The sequence below is a fragment of the Hemicordylus capensis genome, chromosome 6 (genome assembly GCF_027244095.1).
Source record: "Hemicordylus capensis ecotype Gifberg chromosome 6, rHemCap1.1.pri, whole genome shotgun sequence".
Taxonomy (NCBI): Eukaryota; Metazoa; Chordata; class Lepidosauria; order Squamata; family Cordylidae; genus Hemicordylus; species Hemicordylus capensis.
The window spans coordinates 46,537,292-46,560,371 of NC_069662.1; the positions used below are offsets into that span (position 1 = coordinate 46,537,292).

The 23,080-nt window shown below is 48.4% G+C and overlaps 1 protein-coding gene across 3 annotated transcripts in view; it reads left to right on the forward strand.

Moving 5' to 3' along the window:
* The window catches only part of CCR7 (C-C motif chemokine receptor 7), a 58,551-nt gene that overhangs the window by 33,350 nt on the left and 2,121 nt on the right, over positions 1-23,080 (forward strand). For 2 of the 3 annotated variants that reach the window (XM_053264147.1, XM_053264146.1), the window contains one exon: positions 14,860-14,909. In XM_053264147.1, coding sequence (XP_053120122.1) covers positions 14,886-14,909 — 24 coding nt within the window. In that variant the 5' untranslated portion in view covers positions 14,860-14,885. Of the gene's footprint in view, positions 1-10,095; positions 10,211-14,859; positions 14,910-23,080 lie in introns of those variants that run through there. The other variant, XM_053264145.1, reaches the window with a different exon arrangement.

The window sequence follows — 23,080 nt, forward strand, 5'->3', positions numbered from 1 at the left end:
AGGTTAACGCAACCACCATCTTGGATTGGGGTGGATGACATCATCACAAACTATGCCATTGTGGTGTCCCTATGTGTCCTTACAGCTGCACCAAATTTGGTTCAAATTAGTTAAGCAGTTTTCAAGTTAGCCCACTTGCGCCTCAAAAGTTTATGTATCTGCCATCTTGAATTGGGGTGGATGAATTGGGGTGCATCACAAACTATGCCATTGAGGTGTCCCTATGTGTCCCTACAGCTGTAGCAAATTTGGTTCAAATCAGTTAGGCGGTTCACAAGTTAGCCCACTTGTGCCTCAAAAGTTTACACGTCTGCCATCTTGGATTGGGGTGGATGGCATCATCACAAACTATGCAGCTGAAGTGTCCCTATGTGCCCCTACAACTGTACCCGATTTGGTTCATATTGGTCCCGGCATTGCGAAGTTGATGCAGGGGAACACATGGACAGACACACGGACACACACACACAGAATGCCGGGTGATCTCATAAGTCTACTGGAAAGTGGGCTAAAAACAGACTGCCAGGGAGAGAGTTAAGCACTCCCCTCCCCTCTGCCCCTTTGCTTCAAAGCTTCTCCCTTTATGAATGCTTTCCCAAAGGAGAAAGACTTCTTCACTGCACATGTGCAGTTTTCCTTGTAGGTGGAAGTATAGAGTTACACAAAATTGGTTGGGAAACTGATGAAAACATGAGCATTCTTCACCACAAAGTTTTGCATGTGGACCTTGCACACCTGTTTCAGGAACTCCACCCTATCAGAATTTCCAATCTGTGCCAGACCTTCCTGATGTGAAACAGAAGCATTTCTGCATGTGTGCACTTGCACCGAATCCCTGCCAGTCTTAGTATTCTTGGCATTCTTCGTACAACTGCACATGTGAAGCCCCTGTTTACAGTAATGTGTGTAACACACACACACAGACACACAGACACATATATAATGCCATCTATATCTATATCTGTCTATTTATCTATCTGTCTATAAACATATATAATGTTTAAAGCACATATAAAGCAAAGTACATTTGACTGGAATTAGATGGACCTTAGATGTTCAGATCCAGCAAAGCACTTCTAACATTATGATCCTAAAGTAACAAAATCCCAATGAGCACTGAACAAACTGATTCTGTATTTTAAAAAGAGAGAGAGAGAGAGAGAGAGAGAGAGAGAGAGAGAGAGAGAGAGAGAGAGATTCCTGGTGTCACATTAAGGCAAATGTATTTAGCTTTCACTCTTTGTATGCACTGGCACAGCTAGGTAATTTGGGTGCCCGGACCACCCCCACTGTGAGCCCCCCCCCCGCTGCTGCGAGCCCCTCACCGCTGTGAGACTGAACTGCCTATCTTTGCAAGTATTCTAGCTGCCATGTGCTCAGCCAAGGGGTGTGGTTGAGCCTGAGCAGCGACCCTTGAGTGGCTGGTCAACCCAGCAGTTGCTCCCACTCCACTCATCACTGCCACCATGGGGAGAGGCCTGCTCAGGCTAACCCCACACCACCACCCCTGGCCGCCCACATGGTTCGGATCCACAAACACTCAAGCCCATCCAGACTTTGGGGCAGGGGGAGGCAGCAGGGCCCCCTTTTCCTCTCCGCCCTCTCCCCCTAGTTCTCTCCCGAGGCTGCAGCTCTGAGCATACACCTGAGGAGGAAGGAGCTTCCCTGTGAGTTCAGTAGGAAGCAACATGCTGGGCCAGGCAGACCGCCGTCCGGATCTATCTTCCCCCACCCAGTTACAAACTTTTTAGGAAATGAATCCGGATGCTTCGATTCCTCCAACGTCCCTCTGCTGCCACTCCTTCCCCTTGGAGAAATGAGAGTCCTCCATGCCCTGCCCAGCACCTCTCCCGAACTGATTCCCCAGCCACAACTCTCTCCCCTGACCCTGCTGCAGCCCAGCCGTTTGCCTGGAGTTGCCAGCAACAGTGGGGGGGGGATTTGTGGTGGTGGGAGCCCCCCCCAGCATTTGGAGGCCCCCCCCGGACCTTGGAGGCTACAGACTGGGGCCCCATGGTCTGCGGGTAAGAGCGCCTGTTTCAGGTTTTTCCACAATTTCAGTAATATCTTACCAGTATTCCATGCCTATTTGGCTCTGTCCACTTTCACTGCTCATTTCAGATGGCTGAAAGAAAGAGCTCAAATTAATCTAAACAATTTCGAACTGCTGCCATTCACTGGAGGGTGACCAGCGAACCTGAGGGCCAATCTGCATATTATGTGTGTGGTCTGATGATGGAGTTCTCTACTTGTTTCAATGCTTAACAGCAACCACAGAGCAGGAAGGAGGAACTGGTTCAGGGCAGCAGTGCTGCTGGGGGGTGGGATAGCCCCATCCCATTGTACCCTTCCCCATCACAGTCATTCTCCCCTGAAACTGCCATTAGTCCCACTAGTGGGGGCGGGGGAATACAAGTAACCACACTGTCTTAGAAAAGGTGCAGGATTCCTTGGGATGTGATGAGGCTATTCTCACGATGGGGGAAAAACGGACTAAAGAAGCCCGGCCTGGGTTTTCCCCATCATGAGAACCAGTGGGCTCGTGGGCAAGCCCGGTGGTTCTCTGGCGGCTAGTCCACCAAAGTAGCCCTCCCCTTAGCCCAGGTTAGCAAAGCAAGCACTCCGCTAACCCGGGTTTCCTGATCGTGTGCCTCCACGGCATGGCTCCACACCATGGCGACACATGAGGAGACTCCTGCCGGGAGGATGCAAGCAACCTCCCAGGTTCGGAGGTCTCTCCACGATGCTCTGCGCACTCACGCGGGGCATCCTGGAAGTGCCGGGGGCTGCGTGTTCCCCAATCCCCACCACCCCTGTTGGCTCTGTGACAGAGCCGGCAGTCATGTGGGCGGCCGATGCAGCCACCCAGTTACGAGCAGCTGCTCGTCTGCGGAGAGAGCGGGTTAAGTCCGCCCTCCCCACAGAACCCACTCAAGTCCGCTCTCCCCGCTCAGGCGCTTCACAATGATCATGTGAAGCACCTCAGTGTCTTTTTGCAGGCTGCAGCAAGGACTAAAACTGCCGTATCGTTTTGGCTGGTTTCATCTGGAGGCTGCATTCGGCTGGACTGGAGTTGAGGGGGGAAGCTCCTTCCTCCCTCCCTCCCTGATTGGCTGTGCGGGCTGTCCTTCAAGCAAGAAGGAAGCCTGCACAGCCAGCTCCCTTGCCTCTCTGCAGTTTAGCTGAATGCAGAGAGGACGCTCTCCAGTACGTCTGAATTCGGACAGGAGAGCGAGGGGAGGGGCGCGGAACCGCTGATCAATTGGACCCGCGATTCCGCTTTACGTGTGGGTGTGGCCAATGTTTCATTAACCGAATCATACCAAATATCCTCCAAGCTGAATTGACTTCTGAAGCTTTGCACAGCCCTATGAAATATTCTTAGGAACAATTTGAAGTTAAGGGCAGAATGGACAGGGCTGGTTTCATACTGTTTAGTCTGAAACCCAACTCCTCTGTTCACTCAGATTTTACAAAGCCGTCAGAGGACATTGTTGCTTATCCATTGCACACCGTCTTTTCTGAGTTGTACCTTCACCTTTTTTTTTAGGGCGGGGTGAGAGGGAAAGTGTTTTGTGGCAACATCTCTCCCTTTGACCACAGCTGAAGCTTATCTGGTGTGGGCTGACAAATTGCTATTAATTTGCCTTGTGGAAATAGCACTGGGGAGAGGAGAGGCAAGCAGGATCTAGGAAGGAGACTCGGAGCACAGCAAGGAAGCACCCTTGGCATGGGGGGAGGAAAGGTTGGGCTGTTGTGGAGAAGTGCGCAGATCAAACTACTGCTGCAGCAGTGGACGAATGTGCCTGCTGAATGCAAAGAAGCACAGAAGGCCACAAGCCAGAATGCTGCTGTGCAACAGTGGAGAGAAATATAAAAACATTAAAAATGGGATTTGGGGGCTGTGCCCGTACAGGTGTGGATGCATCGCTTGAGAGAAAGCAAGTGCTTATGTGGGATGCCCATCTGACAGTTGAACCGTGAGATATAAGTAATCCCTCCCACTTCATGGGGAGTACTTAATGGCGCAGTGGGGAAATGACTTGATTAGCAAGCCAGAGGTGGCCGGTTCGAATCCCTGCTGGTATGTTCCCCAGACTATGGGAAACACCTCTATCGGGCAGCAGTGATATAAGAAAGATGCTGAAAGGCATCATCTCATACTGCACGGGAGGAGGCAGTGGCAGCCCATGAACGCACTGCTAGGGGGGCGGCGGGAGGCACCTTTAAGAGTAAATGAATTTGGTGCTTACCTCTGCTCCCGCTGCACCTGAACGCTGTTCAGCGAAGCAGCATGCTGCCCAGCAGCCCCTGAGGCGGGGAATTGCCTCCACCACTCACCTGGCCACTGGCGGGGGCTCAGCTCTGTGGAAGCCAGGTGAGTGGTGGAGGCGATTCACCACTGCAGGGGCTGCTGGGCGGCACGCTGCTTCGCCGAACAGCGTTCGGGTACAGCAGGAGCGGAGGTAAGCACCAAATTCATTTACTCTTAAAGGTGCCTGCCCCCGCCGCCCCTCGCCACGGCGCGTTCATCAGGAGAAACGTCATTGGGAGAAACAGGCAGGCCCAGCCCTATTAGAGTCATTGCTGGGGCCATAGAGTTCGTTGTGCAGAATGGCACATTCACAGCTAGTAGCCCCTTGAGCTACAGCACTCTCTCACAAACATGGTAGCCAGCTGCTAGGACCTGAAAACATCAGGAAAATTGGATGTAGGGTCGACAAGCATAGGTGCAGGGCCCCTGCTCTCCACTAACCTGAGTTAAGAGTGAGCTTTAGAAGCAGAGTTACTCAGATTTGGACTACCAGGGCTTGGACATTTGCCCTGGTTCACACATGCATGCAACCCTGGGTTAGAGGCAGGTAACCCAAGTTTAGCTGCTTGTGTGAAGAGGCCTATTAAGTGGCACCAATTTTTATCCATGTGGAAAGGAAATCTGGAACTCAGTTTCCTGTGGAAAGCTTTGATGTGTGTGTGTGTGTGTGAGAGAGAGAGAGAGAGAGAGAGAGGTGCCTGTGTGGAGAGTATGTGGTATTATTTGCATAGGAGTGAGAGAAAGGGTGTGCCAAAAATGTTTTGTTTTTACTGTTCTTCTGCAGCAAAGACACAGGGGAAGAGGAATGAGAATATGGTGGAGGGGGACTTCGGCCTATCTTTACTTCTGGTCCTAGGGCCCATTCCAAACTTGCTGCTACACCCCTGCCCAATGCTGAAAACCAATGCATTTAAATATCAATTTTATCTATTTATCTATCTATCTTTTTATTTATTTATTTGGTTTCTATACCGCCCTTCCAAAAATGGCTCAGGGCATTTTACACAGAGAAATAATAAATTAATAAGATGAATAATCCCTGTCCCCAAAGGGCTCACATCACAATCTAAAAAGAAACACAAGATAGACACCAGCAACAGTGACTGGAGGTACTGTGCTGGGGGTGGGTAGGGCCAGTTACTCTCCCCCTGATAAATAAAGAGAATCACCACGGTAAAAGGTGCCTCTTTGCCCAGTTAGCAGGGGCAATTGATAATGATAATAGGAAAATCGAAATATAAACTGATAATAGGGAATATACTGCAGTACCGTACTGAGTAATGTATGAAACTAGAGTTGTAAACAGGGGCAGAGCCACCACTGAGCGAATGGGTTCAAAGAACCTGGGCCACCAATAAAAAGGGCCACCAGAACCACCATTGCACGTGCCATCGTGCTCAAAGGAGGCATAGCCCGATTGCCTGAGGCAGTGCTTGCTGCTGGATCATGTTTATTTCCCTTCCTCTCTGGAGGGAGAGGAAGGGGAAAACAGCATCCAGTAGCAAGCGCTACTTGGAAACGAGATTGGGAGGGCTGGCACAGGCTGCACATCGCCCAGGCCCCACCCCCTTTGGGCATGACATCTCACACAAAGGGGTCAAGGCCTGGGCTCCATGGAACCCATGCCAGCCCTCCCAATTACATTTCCAAGCAGCGTTTGCTGCTGGATTGCGTTTATTTCCCTTCCTTGCTGGAGGGAGAGGAAAGGAAATACAGCACCCAGCAGCAAGCAATGCTTGGAAATTAGCTCTGGAGTGGAGGGCTGGCATGGGCTTCCTTCATGCAGAACACAGTTTCCCTCCAGGCAGAACACGGGCCACCCCTCTGCTGGCTACACTACTGGTTGTAAACCTGCTTTGAACAAAAAGCAGGAGGGCAGCACTTGGGTAGCACCAAAGGACCCTTGTATAGAACCAGCTGGGTCAGTCTGGGGGGCAGAGTGTTGAAGCACTCACTCTCATAATGATTTGCACATTTAGTACAGGCTGAGCAGGCAATAGAGGGGTACACAAACAAACAAACAAACAGTGAGGCAATGCTGGGCTCTTAAGAACATTAGCAATACATTCTAGTTTCCCAGAGTACTTGTCACCACTCTACCACATCAAGCAAAAATGGTTTGGGTTCCCCCCTCCCCACCCCCACCCCCCGACAAGTGGGATGTGCATTTGCATTCCACATGCTTGCAACAGTCAAATGCCCAGTGCTATCCTTAGGAAACCAAGATGTTCAGGACTTACTTCAGGCGCCACTGGGATCATGTCTGCCTTTAGCATTCAATGGTGGCAGTGTGGCACCTGTGTTAATAGTACCCCCCCTCCCTCCACTGTCACCTAATGAGATTCACTAGGCCTGCTCTCTTGAAATGCTTGGTGAAACATTTTCTCTTCTGTCAAGCTTTCAGTTGGCCTTGAAATCTACTGATTTCAATGAGCCAGGTCTCATGATCAGTGAGACCCGGTTTGGTGAGCTGAGTGGGGAGAGCGGGCTAAGCCCGCTCTTCCCACAGACAATCACAGCGGGAGCCCTGGGCAGCCGGATCGGCTGCCCACACAATTGCCGACTTCGTGATGGAGCAGCGAGGGCTGGAGGGAGCAGGGGCCTATCGGCCCCCGGAAGCTCCAGCATGCCCTGCACGAGCGCGCAGGGCATGTTGGCGAGACCCCCAGAACCAGGAGGTGGCTTTTCACCTTCCCTCCAGGAGTCTCCTTGTGAGTAGCCGTGGCGCGGAGCTGCGCCGCAGCTATTCACAATTAAAAAACCGGTGGTCACAGGAATGCATGGAGTTTCCAAATGGCCATTGGCCATTTGGAAAAATCAATGCCTTCCATGGCCATTTGGAAAGAACCAGTGCATTTCAGTGGGAATTTCCTGTCATTCATTTTAGGATGTCCTGACACTAATCCACCGTAGGACTTGCATGCTGATTGTCCCAGGTTCAGTTCCTGGCAGATCTCTAGGAAGCACTGGGAAATATTCCTGCCTGAAACCACGGAGAGCTGCTGCCAGTCAGTGTAGAACAGGCCTGCTCAACTTCGGCCCTCCTGCAGATGTTGGCCTATAACTCCCATAATCCCTGGCTATCGGCTACAGTGGCTGGGGATTATGGGAGTTGTAGTCCAAAAACAACTGGGGGGGGCTAAGTTGAGCAGGCCTGGTGTAGACAATACTGAGCTAGATGGACCAAAGGGTCTGACTCAGTATTAGGCAGATTTCTATGTTCCTAATGTTGGAGATCCAGCTCCAGATGGCATCGACCTTTTGCACTGATAACCCTAATGACCACTAGGGGCATTGGTAGTAGAGATATAGTTAAGGTCTCCTTCCCTTTCCTGTTTATCTCTAGGACCCCTCTATTGCTAGAATATACTCAAGAAATTCCTGGAAGTGACTTCCTCCTCCTCCTCCTTCCCAGAATGCTTCTATAGGTCTCTCTCTCTCTCTCTCTCTCTCTCTGACCACCATGTAGCTAGCAGCTAGGGTATAGGTCTTTCCTATCATCATGTATTTCTAGATATAGTAGATTAGTTTAACATTAATCAGTCTCCATGCTTATCATTACAAGCTGTTGCCCCCAAGACCCTGGTAGCTTCTGCTGTATTGGGAGTGAGTTAGTTCCTGAAATACTCTGATACTAGCTGGGCCGGGTGCAGAGCATCTGCGCCTCTAGTTCTCCCCCCTCCTTCCTGCCTGCCGCCATTTTCTTTCCCTCCCCACCCGCCCACCGCCATCTTCTTGCCCACCTGCCCAGAGGCGTAACTAGGGAAAACGGCGCCCGGGGCAAGCACTGAAATGGCGCCCCCCCATGTGCCCCCCTGCCCCCCCCAACATACCACATTATACTTAGGTTTTTCCTCACAAGCGCCCGCCGCCGCCGCCAAGCCAGGCCACTGACTGGCTGCCAGGCGCCAGCAAAGCAATGGGGGGGGGGCGCAGGCAGTGCGGAAGGGACCGCTCGTGGGGAAGGGGGCACTGATGCGCTCCCTTGACTGCTGCAGCACTGCTGCACTGAGCAGGAAACATTTGTACTAACAAAAAAATTTTAAAAATTAAAAAAAACATTGGTCATGGCGGCGCCCCCCACGTGACCAGAAAAAATGGCGCCCGGGGCATGTGCCCCCCTGCCCCCCCTATAGTTACGCCTCTGCACCTGCCCACCACCATTTTTTTCTCCCACCCGTCCACTGCCCCCATTGCCATTTTCTCTCCCACCCACCACCTTTCCTGCCTCGCCCACAAGCCTGTCCGTCGGCATCAGAGCTTTCCCCTCCCCCTGCCGCCACCTTGTTTGCGAACTCTTGCGAGAGCTGCCACACATGGGATTAGCGACAGGTGCGCCTTAGAGAAATATATAGATAGATAGCCTGCCCATAAGCCCTTACAGGTTTGGGTACCTCAGGCTCAAACTTTAAACATTACTTATCTGCAACACCTAAGACAGGAAGAATGGTAGTAAACGCTTGGAATGAGCAGCATATTGGGAAAGTCCCGAGACTGCATCCCTGCCCCTCCCTGCAGCATTACACAACAGGCACACCTAGATGCCAGCAAGAGAGGGATCCCACCAAGACCACAGCATACAAAACCAGGGGTTCCTTTAGAACAGCATGCCCAAAGCAGGAGGAGAAGGGCACAGTGCGTGCAAAAAGCAAGATCTCTTTATAGCCAAAAGTTGGTTCAGATGACTAGGTGCTGATCCACCCCAATAATGATCCTTAATTGCTTTAAACAAAAGATTTGATGAGTGTCGGAATCACTAGGATGCCGACCCTTTACAGATGTTCCAAAACACAAAGATGTGGGTGCAGGCTTCTTCCTGCAAATATGCTTGGGGAATGGTTTTCGGTTTGACTCACCGGAGCTGTTCCTGGCTTTGAACTACTTGATGCTTGCTTGTTTAAAACTCTCTGGAGCCGATGGGGGCAGAGGGAAGGAACTGGTCTGTCCTAATTCATTTTATTTAGCCAATTACAAATATTTTGATTCTGCTACCCCATTCTGTGGACAGCTATAACACTAAGAGGGTCCCTTCCTGACTCATTATGATTCTATTGTATCTAAGATGCCAGGAATGTACCCAGATAATTAGAATGACTAGTTACCTTTCTCCTTCAGATGTGAGCCAGGCACTGAGAAAATGTGGGTACCAACTGCTGGAGAAATATAGGAGTGCAAAAGTGTTGCCCACATAGCAACAGAAGTGGGAAGAGGAGAGCAAAGAAGGAGCTGTCATCCCGCCAAGGAGTATGCGTGTGGGGGGGGGGCCGTGTCTCATGGGGGACCAGGCACATCTGTGCTGTCCTTGTTCAATAATAGCTAAGCCCCTGACGTTGGACTTTATTTAATGATTAATTTAATTATTTAAATATTATTTTGTTGTAAGCGGCTTTGGAAGGCTTTGCAGGTGAAAAGGCAGGGGTTGGGTTTAAATAGAATACATACATAAATACACCTCCTCCACAGCCACACAGAGCCATATCTTCCCTGTATATCATCTCAATACCATGATTTGCAACAGGTTATTTGACAGGCTATTGGCAGGAGGCCCAAACTCCGCTTGTCCTCCGTGGCATCAGCGGTGCATCAGGAAACACCTGAGAATGTGTAAGGCTTTGTAAGGCTGTGGTCCAAGTGGCATTGTTGTACCAATTGCTTGGTGATGGCTGGAGAAGCGGTGACTAAATCTCAGCCGGCTGAGCGCATCATGTCATGTGCTTCTTGCCGAGAATGAAAAGTTCCGTGGTTCTTGTGTTCTGCCTGCTGAGCATAAAAGCAAAGTTCCTATGCATTGCGCTTCACAGGATTTTTCTAAGTTCCCCTTGACTGGCTTGCTCTCATTTACTCACATTTCCTTTCTGGTTTCTGAGGCAGCATAGTGAAAGGCCATGGAGAAAGGTGAGTACTGTCTCTTGCTCTCTTAATTTTGCCTTTGAAGCTTAATTTGAATCAATGCTCAGCCTCTGAACGTATTTTCAATGACAGGGCTCAGTCTTGGGAAGTATTCATAGCAAGAGTGTTTGGGGTAATGTGCAGAGTGCTCAGGCACAGATTACACGTTACTTTAGCGCACACGCCATGCCTTTTGGTTTTTCTTGTTTTAAGTGTTAAATCACGCTTTTGTGGTTTTATTTAGTGTTGAATAACAGCTGAAGTGGGGCCCCTGCAGATCAGCACCGCTGCAAAGGGGAGAAGGCATTAATGCTACTCCTGCTGTGAGCCCAATTTGAATCAGGTTTTCCCCATGGCTACCCTTATGTTTCAAAAATTGGAAGTCAGTGGAAAAGACTTCAGTGTGGAATTTATATTTGTAATAAAAATGTCAACCTCTTCTTGAAAAGAGAAATTCTATCCTGTGCTCTCACATGAAGAAGTGAGGGGACATATCTAATTGCTAAAACAAGAAGTACTGGGGCTCAAGCCTGCCCAGGAGCCAGACCCTCTGTCCAGGAAGCCCTTATCCCCTGCGGTGTAGGCACTCTACACATGCTCCAATGTACTCTCTTCTGACTTAGTATTTGATACGTTGCAGGACTGATCCTTGACTTTCAACCTGAGCAGGGAGCTGGGCTAGAAGACGGAAAGGTCCCTTCCAATTCTAAAATCCTAAGATTCTGTGATTTAAACTAAGTCCTAGATGAGATGCAACTTTTATAGGATGCTTTACTTGACAAAGAACTTTGCAAGCATTTTCCATTTGATCTCACAAAGTGTTTCTTAAAGGCTGGGTGTGGGTGGGTGTGCTTTGAATCTCTCGCCTAGCGACCCCACTCAACAACAACAACTGATGCCAGAGGATTGGCTGTCTTCCACTTGCAGTGCCTGATACAAATCTTCCTCTCCCAATATCTAAAAGTCAGTTCAAGCAGGGTTGCTTCTCCTTTCCTATGGCAAGACTGCTGCACCTGCTGCATGGCAGAGATGCAGGAGTGGGGGGAGATTTGCCTGCTGGATTTCTGCTGGGATGCAGCTATTTAAAAGGCAGAGGAGCTCAGTCAGAATAAAATTCGCAACCCACAATACTAAGGCATTGCTAGGAATTAATGATTCATTGCCTAATGTTTGTCTTCTTTTGCTTTTATGTTCATCCATTGCCTTTCTGTTTTGACTCTGGATCCAGATATGTGGCACCCTGACCAAAGCAGACACGAGTTGAAAAGCTCAGCAGAATCCTAGGCATGGGGCTCCTCAAGCTTGCCTTTTTACCTAAAGCAACTGTGTGGACCCCTGATCCAGCATATGACCGTGGCATGTTTTTAACCCTTTCCCCCCATGCTGTGTTCCCACTGAAAATCTCCCCAAGCTACCCCTGAAACTGCTATTTGCCGAAGTGAAAGCCAGGGTGGTTGCCGGCAAGCCACCGGTTAGAAGAAGAAGAAAACTTTATTGCGGTCATAGACCAAAAACATCTCAATAATACATAGATACTGAAGGAATTTTACAAATAACATAGCAAAACCTAGCCATTTTGGTATTAACCTCAACATCAGGATTAGAAAGCAAAATGTTTAGATAGAACTCATCCATATGTCCAGGAAGCCACCTGTTAAATCCATGCTGATGCAGAATCTGAACCCAGAGCTAAAATGGATGCAAACCATGTGTCTCATGCACCCCATTAGCTGCCAGTGAGGTGTAGTGGTTAGAGTGCTGGACTAGGACTGGGGAGAACCGAGTTCAAATCCCCATTCAGCCATGAGACTTGCTGGGTGACTCTGGGCCAGTCACTTCTCTCTCAGCCTAACCTACTTCACAGGGTTGTTGTGAGGAGAAATGTAAGTATGTAGTACACTGCTCTGGGCTCCTTGGAGGAAGAGAGGGAAATGAGAGGGAAATATATATTTAAAATGTTATATACACACACACACACACACACACACACCTTTGCTGGATGATTATAAGGGGACAGACAAGACACTGGAGTCCTTTTTTAATTTGAGGTTGCATTCACTGAGCAATCATGCCACCGACCCACTTTTCAAGGCTGTTTTAAGTACGGGTGAGAACATTTGAATTGTTATGTATGAGTACTAAGTATTTGTATTAAGCTAACTTTTCAAGAGCAGTCACATCAGATTCTATTAGAGCTGCCATCCATTTATCATTTAAAGAATTAATATTCTGAGAGCACTGTCTACAGTAAATGCAAAATGAATTATGGAAAAGTGGGTGGGGGTGGGGGCAGAATTGTGTGTCTGGACAAATTCTGGCCCACCCTGCCTTCAGTTTTAAACTTATGGATTTGAGCAGGCAAAGGGGGAACTTAGGGGGGGCAGCAAAGAGCAGCAGCAATGATATCTTTAAAACAGAAAAAGAAAAACCACTGGTTGGCATCTAACAATGTTATTGTAGAAAGATGTTGCGCTAGCACAAAACTGTTGTGCTAGCTGCTTGCTCTAAACCTGGACCTTATGTTCCAGAGTTGGGTTGTGCTACTTGCACTTGCAAACTGCAATCCTCTAGGCCAATGCTGGCCTCTTTGAGGATGTGACCTTAGCAGGACCAGTGCTGACACACCTGCCAAGGGCCCAGCACCTTGGGGCATCCTACTGTTGATGTTTATTCTGGAAGAATTGGGCTGGAGGGGTGGGGGGCATGGCAGGCATCAGTCACTGACCAGAATGCTGCTGTCTCTGCTGCCGTCAGCCAACCACAAATGAAAAACTACCACCCACCATCATTCAAGAGAGAGTCCCACCAGACGTCACCTTGCCAAGGGCCCTCTCGGAACTGGAGCTGACCCTGAGGTTGCCCACTCTAGATGCAAAATCAGTCACCACAAATGAAAGTACGGGGTGGTATACAAATTTGGATAAATAAATAAAATAAAATCATTTATTATGGCCCGTGACCAGCCAGCAATTACAATAATCAACAGTTACTGGCAGTAAACTTAAAGTACTCCCATGCTAAATAACAACGAATGATACTAGGACTACCAACCCACCACCGCAATAACACATATACCTTACATACCATAAGGGTTAACCATTTGTTTCCTGATATTGCAAGCAGTAGTGCAAAATTTAGCCACACAATAGGTAATCTCAGCATCAGAATCGGAAAGAAGGCGATTTACACAAAAGTCATCTGACCTGCCTGGACAGTGCAACAAAAATGGGTCCAATAAGAAGAGAACATATATCTTTATAAAATACACAGTAAAGTAATATATGTTCCACTGACTCAATCACGCCTGAACAGCAGGGGCAGAGTCATTGGGAATATGGTGTATGGCGAAATCTTCTCTCCAAAACAGCTGAAGGTAACACATTTAAATGGGCCAGAGCAGTGGTGCTCTTACCCCTGGACTCCAGGGCCAAAGTTAGGTCTTCCACACACGCGGGACGCCCCTAAATCCTCTTTAGACTGTCCTGGGTGGTGCGGTTGCTGCTGGCCTACACTGTGCCAGGTGGCTGAGTGTGATTGTGACCTGAGCCGGGTGCTTTAGAGACAGAGGGGGGAGTAGGGAAAGAAAATTGTGGGATGGGAATATATTAAGTTGCATGTTGAAATGTTTCTGCTACTGCATACTTACATAAATAAACTCCACATGTTAAAAATACTGGTGGGGGGGATGATGCTTAACTTGCAGTGGGAGGGGGGCCTCCAGTGGTTGTGGGCCGCCAAAGGCCTTTAGGTCCAGGCTCCAAAATTACCCAAGTGCACCTATAGGCCAAAGTAAATGCATGGCCAAATTTAGGGAGAGTGATTTTATATAAATAATTAGCAAGGGATAAGATTTGCCTAGGATTTCCTACAACTACGCAGTGTGTAATTCATGCTCTGTCCTTTTGAAGCACAATATCCCAAAGGCGCTGGTGAATTGATTCTTTGGCCTTTAAAAGGCCTATAGGAGCCAAAGCTGAAAGTGGAAGGCCATAACACCGAAGTTTCTTCTCCACTGCATTTTCCCATTTGGAGGAGAAGCTATCCATTAAAGTGAAGGCAGCCAGACCAGAAGGGTTGTAAATTAAATTTAAGCCAATAATTGAAATAAGCAACCAAATGGTCTTCCATTTGAATTGACCACTTCTTCAATTCCCAGTAAAGTGTTTGGTATGCAGCGTGGAACACTCTGAATAGATCTAAGAAACCTGGACTGCACTGCCTCTAGAGAATGAAAATTAGGATGAATACAACCTAGATGCAAAAGAGATCTGTGGAAGGAGCAGTAGGTGTGACCTTTGCAGCTGATCGTGCATTTCAGCAGGGGTGATCAGCCTCGCACCTGCCACCTCCTGCTCAAAATGGTCCTCCAGTAAATCTAGGTGCTGACCAGGGACCTTGGAAACCACCTCCTCCCCTGAACAGGTATAAAACCCCAACCACAGCCTTCCTTTTCACTATCCCTATCTACCATATTGCACATCACAGCCTTACTCCTTGTTTGCAAGAGGTAAATCTAGGTGACACATTTTATGTGAGAAGCTTTGCTGAAAATCAACACTACTTCAGTCTTCGCAAGGTTACAAAATCAGGTGTGGCTTCTTCTTCTTTTCACATATTGATACAAGGGCTTGAAACTCTGCATTTCTCTCCACCAGGTAAACAGCTGAAGGTGGCCATCATTATGAACCTTCCTCTAGTTTTCCAGGTATGAAGCACACACAGTCTGTCCTTTTATCATTGTCCTATGAGTCAGTGTTTGGGGAGAAAAGGTATCCTAAATGTCCAGGGATCCTTAACTCAGGGACCACAGGTATATGCAAGTGGACTGTGGAAAATCATTGCTGCTCAGAACTTATTTTGCTTCCTGGAGAGCCAGAATAACTTTCTTGAAAATAACTAGCCTAAGTAGTTCTCTCTCTCTCTCTCTCTCTCTCTCTCTCTCTCTCTCTCTCTCTCTCTCTTTTACTGCAGCCTTATGAAAAGCTATTGGCTGACAAGCTGTGCAACATTTCACCTGCACAAGAACTGCACAAATGCTGATGCACAATGGACAGCCATTGAAAATAATGTCCATCCATTGCACAGTTCTTGCACCTTGAGCATGAGGATTTTTGTGTAACTGCAGGCATGTTCCATTAAAAGGCAGGTGGAATGTTGCACAGTATATCAGCCATTATATAAATGAGGTGGGAGACCATGAGTAATTCTGAAAATGTGGGAGGTTTGCAGTAGTCCCTTTTTGCCATGTTTCTTCTCTCCTTCCTTTTCCATAACTGCAAGGAGCTGGACAAAGTTAAAAAGGTGTTGTGCAAAGATGTCATTGGAGACACTGGGCATATTTTTATTTTTTATTTAAAATACTTGTTACCCAGCCCTTCAACCATCAGGCTCCCAGAGCAGTTCACATAAAATTAAGAAAACAACATAAAATACAAATAACAATAAAAGCAAACAATTCAAAAAATAATGATAAACACAGCATGATAGAACATTCCAGCATTCAAACTCATTTTAAAAAGGATAGATCTAAAAGGCCCGGGCAAACAAACAAAAAAGATGTTCACCTGGCATGAAAAAGAGAGAAAAGGCACGGCCTGGTGAGAGAATTCCAGAGGTGGGCACCACAGCTGAAAAGCTCTATCTCCAGTGCCTACTCACCTGGTAGGAGAGGTGGAGGGAGGGGGGGTCACATGACTGATCTAATGTCAGATCTGCAGGAATCAAGAGATTCCTGTGATATGTGCACTTCCATAGATAAATTGTGCAAACATTTCTCCCAATCTCTGGTTGAAAAAGCACCAACCAGTCATGAAGCTGACATCATCAAGCCCAGTTCAGGTCTAATGTTAGGGTTCAGATCTAAGTTCATGTTGGGTTAGTGTATTGCCAACTGGAGATCGGGGGGAATTCTGAGTTTGCACAATTACTCTACAGGAGTGTGCACGCACAGGAAACCTGTGGGCATTAGTCAACATTGCTAACTTGGCAAAGAGGCACCTTTAATGTGATGATTCTCTTTATTGAGCAGGGGGAGAGTAACTGGCCCTATCCACCCCCAGCACAATACCTCCAATGCCTGTTGCTATTGTCTGTCTTATGTTTCTTTTTAGATGTGAGCCCTCTGGGGACAGGGATCCATCTTATTTATTTGTTGTTTCTCTGTGTAAAGCACCCTGAGTCATTTTTGGAAGGGTGGTACAGAAATCGAATGAATGAATGAATGAATGAATTCGATCAATCGTGTGAACCCACCAGACTTGGGGAAGGACTTCAGAGCCCAGTCTTAATATACCCAGGCAGGCTTATGCAACTGGAGGGAGTCCTTTAGGTCCCAAGCCATTTATGGTTGTAATAAATACTAAAACCAGCATTTTGCGATGTGCTTAGGAATTGCCGGGCTCCCAGTGTATCTGCTTTAAGACTGATGAGAAATGCCCAGTCCCAGTTTCTACACCCAGTCCCAACCAGCAGGCTGGCCACAGCATTTGACCCAGATTTTAGCTCTGCAGTAGCTGTTGAGGGAAGAAGCAGATTTTGCACGGAGTATCCACAAAACACATTTGGCGGTGGCCTCTAGATAATCCCATATCCTCTAACGTTTTACAGATGAATATAGGGGATAGAGGCCATAGCTCAGTAGTAGAGCATCTGTTTTGCATGCAGAAGGTCCCAGAGCCCGCTCTCCCTGCACACGAGCAGTCGTGCAGCCCTTGATGGCCGGATCGACCACCCACACAACAGACACCCACACAACACAGAGCAGGGGAGGGTTGCAGGGATCGGGGGGACCCCTGATACTGGGAGGCTGCTTGTAGCCTCCCGGTCGGGGGTCTACTCGTGTGTTGCCACAGCACACAGCAGCACACGAGCAGGAAACCAAGGTTAACCACATTTAAGGGGAGGGTGTTTTAGGTGGACTCTCCGGCTTGGGAGGCCCGGGCTCGCCCGCAAGCCCAATGGTTCGCACAATCACTGGAAAGTGGGCTAAGCTAAGTGATCGTGGGAATAGCCTCTTTATGTTCTTTAAGTAGAAGATACATTTGAAAAACATAATTGCCCTACAAGATATGCTCAAAGGTGCAAAAGAAACCTCTGCAACATGAAATGCCCTACTGTGCACTGCATAATGCCTTAGCTTTCATACATGCGCATTGAGATGCCTGTGCACTAGAGACAAGATGCGTCTGACCTTCTCACTTACAGATTTAGTTTCTAGAAAAGGGGGAGCCTGGAGCGTGACAGCTCTAGCAGCCACAGTATCCATATTTTCTCCAGGCATTGCCAAAAAGAAAGAAAAAGAGACAAAAGAGGAGCAATGATTTTTCCTGGAAAACAGGGACTATCCCTGCTAAGTAGAGACAGTTGGTCAGTATATAATGCTGGAGAAAGGCATTTGGTCAGGCAGGGCACTAGGACTGGCCTTGGATACCCCTGACCCCTGATTCTCTGGTTTGGTTCACAAAATCATTCAAATCTAGGTTTAATGTGGGTTAGCATGATCGTGTGAACCCATGCTAAGGGGAATAATGGTCTGAGATGAATCTGAGATTCCCACTTGGGCATGGGCTCACACTTATCAGGGTCATGTCAGTGACCCATATTAAACCAAGATTTGAATAATTTGTGTGAGCCAGGCCCCTGCTTATTTGTTTGCACACTCTCTCACATACACGCACTTGCAAGAAAAAGGGTGGAGGAATTTGTTGTGGGCTCTCTCTCCTTCCTTTCCCTTCAGGCAATGTTTCTTTTTTCAGGTACTCGCACAGGATGTGGTAGGAGAACGTACTAAATGAGCCCACCACAAGGGTTGCAGCATAAACCAAACCTTATATGCCTAAGAGGTTTCTCCCTCCCTCCCTTAAAAGAAAGTCTGTATGGCCAGTAGCCACCCAACCCATGGCTGTGCTTTCACTTTCTTCCCCCACCATGCCTTCACCCCACTTTGTTGCTCCTGCCACTTCCCCCCTCTCGGCACCTGTCCCTCCTCCCTCCCTTAACAATCGCTGCTGACACCCTTCCCCGCCCTTGTTTTCCCCTGCTGCTTTTACAACAACCCCCTTCAGGTTCTCTAGTCTCTCCCCAACAGTTCCTGTCATTCTTTCTCGCAACCCCCATTCTCAAGCTTTGTCTGTCCCTTTCCCCCAGTCCTCATGCAAACCATGTGACAAAGTCCGTCTCCAATACCTAGAGGACCTCCCCGTCCTGCTTGGGTAAGATCGGGGCTCCCTGCCAAAGTGAAGCCCTGTGCTCCTTGTCTGGAGTTTCCCCAATATGAAATGTCACCGATTCGGCCTCTTTTGGAATGATGTAAGAGACTCTGGGGCATACCTTCTGCATCACATGCTGCAGTCACTCATGTCTGACAAAGGTGTTGAGCTGTCCCTGCTTCAGGGTTTTTTTATCTACAGCATTTCTGATGTCGAACAAAACAATATAATGCTTACCTCTTAAGTTTGTGTTTCAGAGGGTGGTTCAGTTCAGACATCATGCCAAATCATAAGTTAAGGATAAGTATCAATGCCATGGGTAAGGATAACCAATGATGGTTTGCAACAGACTGGCTTGAAATGGGTTTCCAAACCATGATTTGGCAAGATGTCTGAATAGAGGAACCTTAGTTACAGCCGTTGGTCTACACTAGATTGCTACACCATGGAGATAAGATTGAACTTACGAAGCTGAGTGCTGAGCGCAAATAGCTCTAAACCATAATTAAACTGTTGTACAATTGGAAGCTCAAACCATGGTTTGGGTCCTAAGCCACAGAGCCATTGTCACGACCCTTTTCATTTGTGTATAAGTTAAAAGCTAAGTCAGAGGAGGGGAAAGCGATTGTATGCCAGACAGGCACAGGCTCCAGCAGTGTTTCCTCCTACTTTGGTAATATGCTGGGTAAAAGTGCTGGATAGGATGATGCCGCCTGAGCCTGCCTCCCACATGATCAGTTTCCCCTCCAGCGACCTAACTTTTAACTTGTGCACAACCGAAAATCGGGAGCATGCACAGCTCTTGAAGCTGGGTAGGATGCCAGTTAACGGTCATGAAAACAGCCCTTGTGATTAGTGTAAGCCATGGTTGGCATGATGTCTGAATCAAGCCAATGAGCAGGTTCAGACATAATGGGGGCACCTGAGGTTGTCATCACCCCAGGAACATGCACTCCCCTGTGAGCCATTGTAGATTCCAAACCCACAAGACTGATTGTGTTCAATGTTCCCTGTACCAGGAATCCCCAGATGTTGTTGACTACACATCCTGTAATTCCAAGCTTTGCCTTGGGATTATGGGAGTTATAGTCAACAACATCTGGGGGTCCCTGTTACAGGGAACACTAGTTGTGTCGTCTGAACCCACCAATCTCAGCATATTCAGCCTTACTTCCCTCAGGGAACCCGACATCTGTAACTTAGATTTCAAGTAGGTGTCAGATGTTGGGTTCCCTGAGAGAAGTAGATATGTTGAGATTGGCAAATTCAGATGACATGACCAGCCTTGGCATATTGGAACTTACAGTGGAAATAAAGGCTCATTTGGGAATGGGACTGAGCACATTCCAGAGATGGTAGCAACTTCATGTGCCACCATTATATCTGAACCCATCCATATTACCATATTTACCATAATAGAAGGCGACTCTTAATGTGGGACAATGAGCCATTTCTCACGATTGCATGGGTGGGCTAGCTGGCGGGAGGCGGGGAAGGCTGCGAAAGCCCACCTTCCCTGCAGAAGATCTCTCAGGACTACCTGGGCATGTCGCAGTGCAGAGGCCAGGACACGTCATCCCAGCCTCTGGAAATCCCACAATGCACCACACAAGTACGCAGTACATTGTGGGGATCCCCCCAGTGACGGGCGGCCACTCATCAGTGTTTCACCGCCGGCTGAAAGCAACCGGTGCTGACACGCGGTCAAGAAAGTGGGGTTAAGGGAGGGAGTGTCTGCAGAGCACTTAAGGGTTAGGGAAGCAAGTATCTGAGGGGCATTTAAGGGTTAAGGGAGCAAGTGTTCCCTTAACCTTGCGTAAAGCTCCCAGCGGTTCCCACAGGAAGCCAAGCCCGGGCTTAGCTGCCCCAGTGTTGCCAATCCTAGGTTGCAGATAAAGGTTCTGGGGAAAGGCAGCTCAGCTAAGGCCAGTTTATGAAAGAGATTAGATTTAAACCAGGGACTTTCCAATTTGTAGATCGGTGTCATGGCCTCTATTCTTCACCAGCTATTTTAATAGGATTAGGTCCAGTAACAATGTCTGTTAAGGAAATATTTTCTCTTTCCTGTCGCATTGTTTTAGAAGTTTGGTTTAAACCTGTAGTAGCATGATGGAGTGCTTGATTTCAGCCACAAAAATTATGCAGAACGGAGGAGAATCTCTGCAGTATTGTAAGATTTCACTTTCTGTTCATGGTAACATCCTCAAAAAAGAATAGACTGGTTGCATGTGACTTTTATAAGTCATATCTCATGTCGATCTTGGGGGAAAACCTGCGAGATAATATTTTTCCCAATTGGTGATTCATGTCCCCAGCTGTGGTAATTGAAACTTTACCATCTTACTTTTGTAAACCGCCTTGGGGTTATCTTTTTAATGAAAGGCGGTATATAAATGCAAAAATAAACAAACAAACAAACAAACAAATAAATAAATAAATAAATAAATAAAATTAACTGTTATTTCATATGAACATGTTAGCTCCTTCCTAAACGTGACCTTTTCCTCCCTGATCTACATTAAAATTGCTGGTGGGGTTGATGCCCTTGGTATAATCTTGGTCTCTAATGTACTGAACAACTTTAATTCTTTTTATTTATCTAAAATATGTATATCTTGCCCCTCCAGTGCAGTACTGCTCTGGGCAGCTCTGGGCACAGTGAAAAACCCAAATTGTGTGTGAAGTGCTCCCTGATAGCTTGCAGGTACTTGAGAGTAAATTTGCCAGATATATGTGAACGCTCCCATTCCATTCTGGAGGAGATGAGCGCTAAAGGGCTTTTAAAGCCCTGTGTGGGGGGAAAAACTCCCTGGTGCTGCCCTTGAAGTTTACAGCAGCCCTGTAGTGCAGTGTTGTGTCCATAACACTGTGAGGCTCTACGCACGAGCAGTGTGTAGAGCCTGGGAGGGTTATGCAGGGAGAGCTGGCTTCGTCTGCTGTCCCCACAGATGATTACCTGCGGAGCCCTGGGTGGCCAGATCGGCCACCCACATGACTACCGGTTCTGACACAGGCCTGGTAGGGGCTGTGGGGATATGGGGCCGCCTGGCCCCCAGAAGTCCCAGGATGCCCCGCACGAGTGTGCAGGGCATCCTGGGGAGACCTCCGAGACTGGGAGGCTTGTTTTAGCCTCCTGGCGGGGGGTCTCCTCATGAGTCGCCATGACATGGAGCCGCACTGTGGCAACTCACCATCGCCAAAATGGGGTTAGCGCAGCACTCGCTCCACTAACCTCATTTAAGGGGAGGGCTACTTTGGCAGGCTAGTCAGCAGAGAACCACTTGGCTCGGCTGCAAGCTGGAAAACCACATCGTGAGAATAGCCTCTATGAGGCTATTCACCTGCGTGGAGGAAACTGGGCCAAAGGAGCCCAGCCCGCTTTCCTCTGCACATGTGAACCACCGGAAGCCATGTCTCCTGGCAGCTAGCCCACCTAACTGCCCCCCGTTAAATAAAGTTAGTGGAGCGAGTGCTCTGCTCTCCCCATTTGGTGACCATGTGCCACCACCATGCAGCTCCACGCCATGGCAACACATGAGTAGACCCCTGACTGGGGCATGCTGGGACTTCCAGGGGCCAGCGGCCCCTGATCTCCACCACCCCTGCCGGCTCTGTGATGGAGCCAGTAATCGTGTGGGCGGCCGATCCAGCCAGCCAGCCAGCCAGAGCTAGGTGCCAGACTGTTTGCAGGGAGAGTGGATCAAGCCCACGATCCCCGCAGAACCCTCCTCAGATCTCCACACTGCTCATGTGGAGAGCCTCTGTTCATCATATCAGTCATTGAGGCTATTCTCATGGCTGCTTGAAAGTGGGCTAAGAGAGTCCAGCCCACTTTCCAGGAGTCATGAGAACCACCGGGCTCGCAGGTGAGCCTGGTGGTTCAGCGGCGGCTAGCCCATGAAAAAACCCCTCCCCTAAAACAAGGTTAGCGGAGCAAGTGCTCCACTAACCCCATTTTGGTGATCGTGTGCTGCAGCGACACATGAGTAGACCCCTGACTGGGAGAATACAAGAAGTCTCCTGGCCTCAGGGGTCCCCCCATAATGCCCTGCGCACTCACACAGGGCATGCTGGGACATCCAGGGGCCGAGTGGCCCCCAATCTCTGCCATCCCTACTAGCTACTTGACGGAGCTGGTAATCATGTGGGTGGCTGATCCAGCCGACAAGGGAGGGCAGAGTGTTCGTGTGCAGGGAGAGCAGGCCAAGCTCTACACTGCTTGTGTGGAGAGCCTCATTGTGTGCTTTCTATACTGCATTGACACCATTCACAAGCTAAAACACATTCCAGGCTAAAAGGCACATTAAGTGTTGTCTGTAAAAATGCCTTTAGTGCCACTTCCTGCAAATGCCTCGCAGACAGAAGCCATTACTGTCCTGGTTACATTTTAGAGCCCTCTTATTCTACAGCAGGGCAGCACAACTTCGGCCCTCTAGCTGTTTTTGGACTACAACTCCTATAATCCCAGCCACTGCAGCCAACAGTCAGATATTATAGGAGTGATAGGCCAACATCTGCAGGAGGGCGGGTTGTGCAGCCCTGTCCTACGGCATCCTTCAAAGAGAATGGAATTAACTCAAAGTGTCTATGCAAGAGCTGGTGGTTTAACAATAATCCCCTTATCCCAGGGAATCCTGAAAATTGCAGTTCTATGGGAGAAGTTATAACA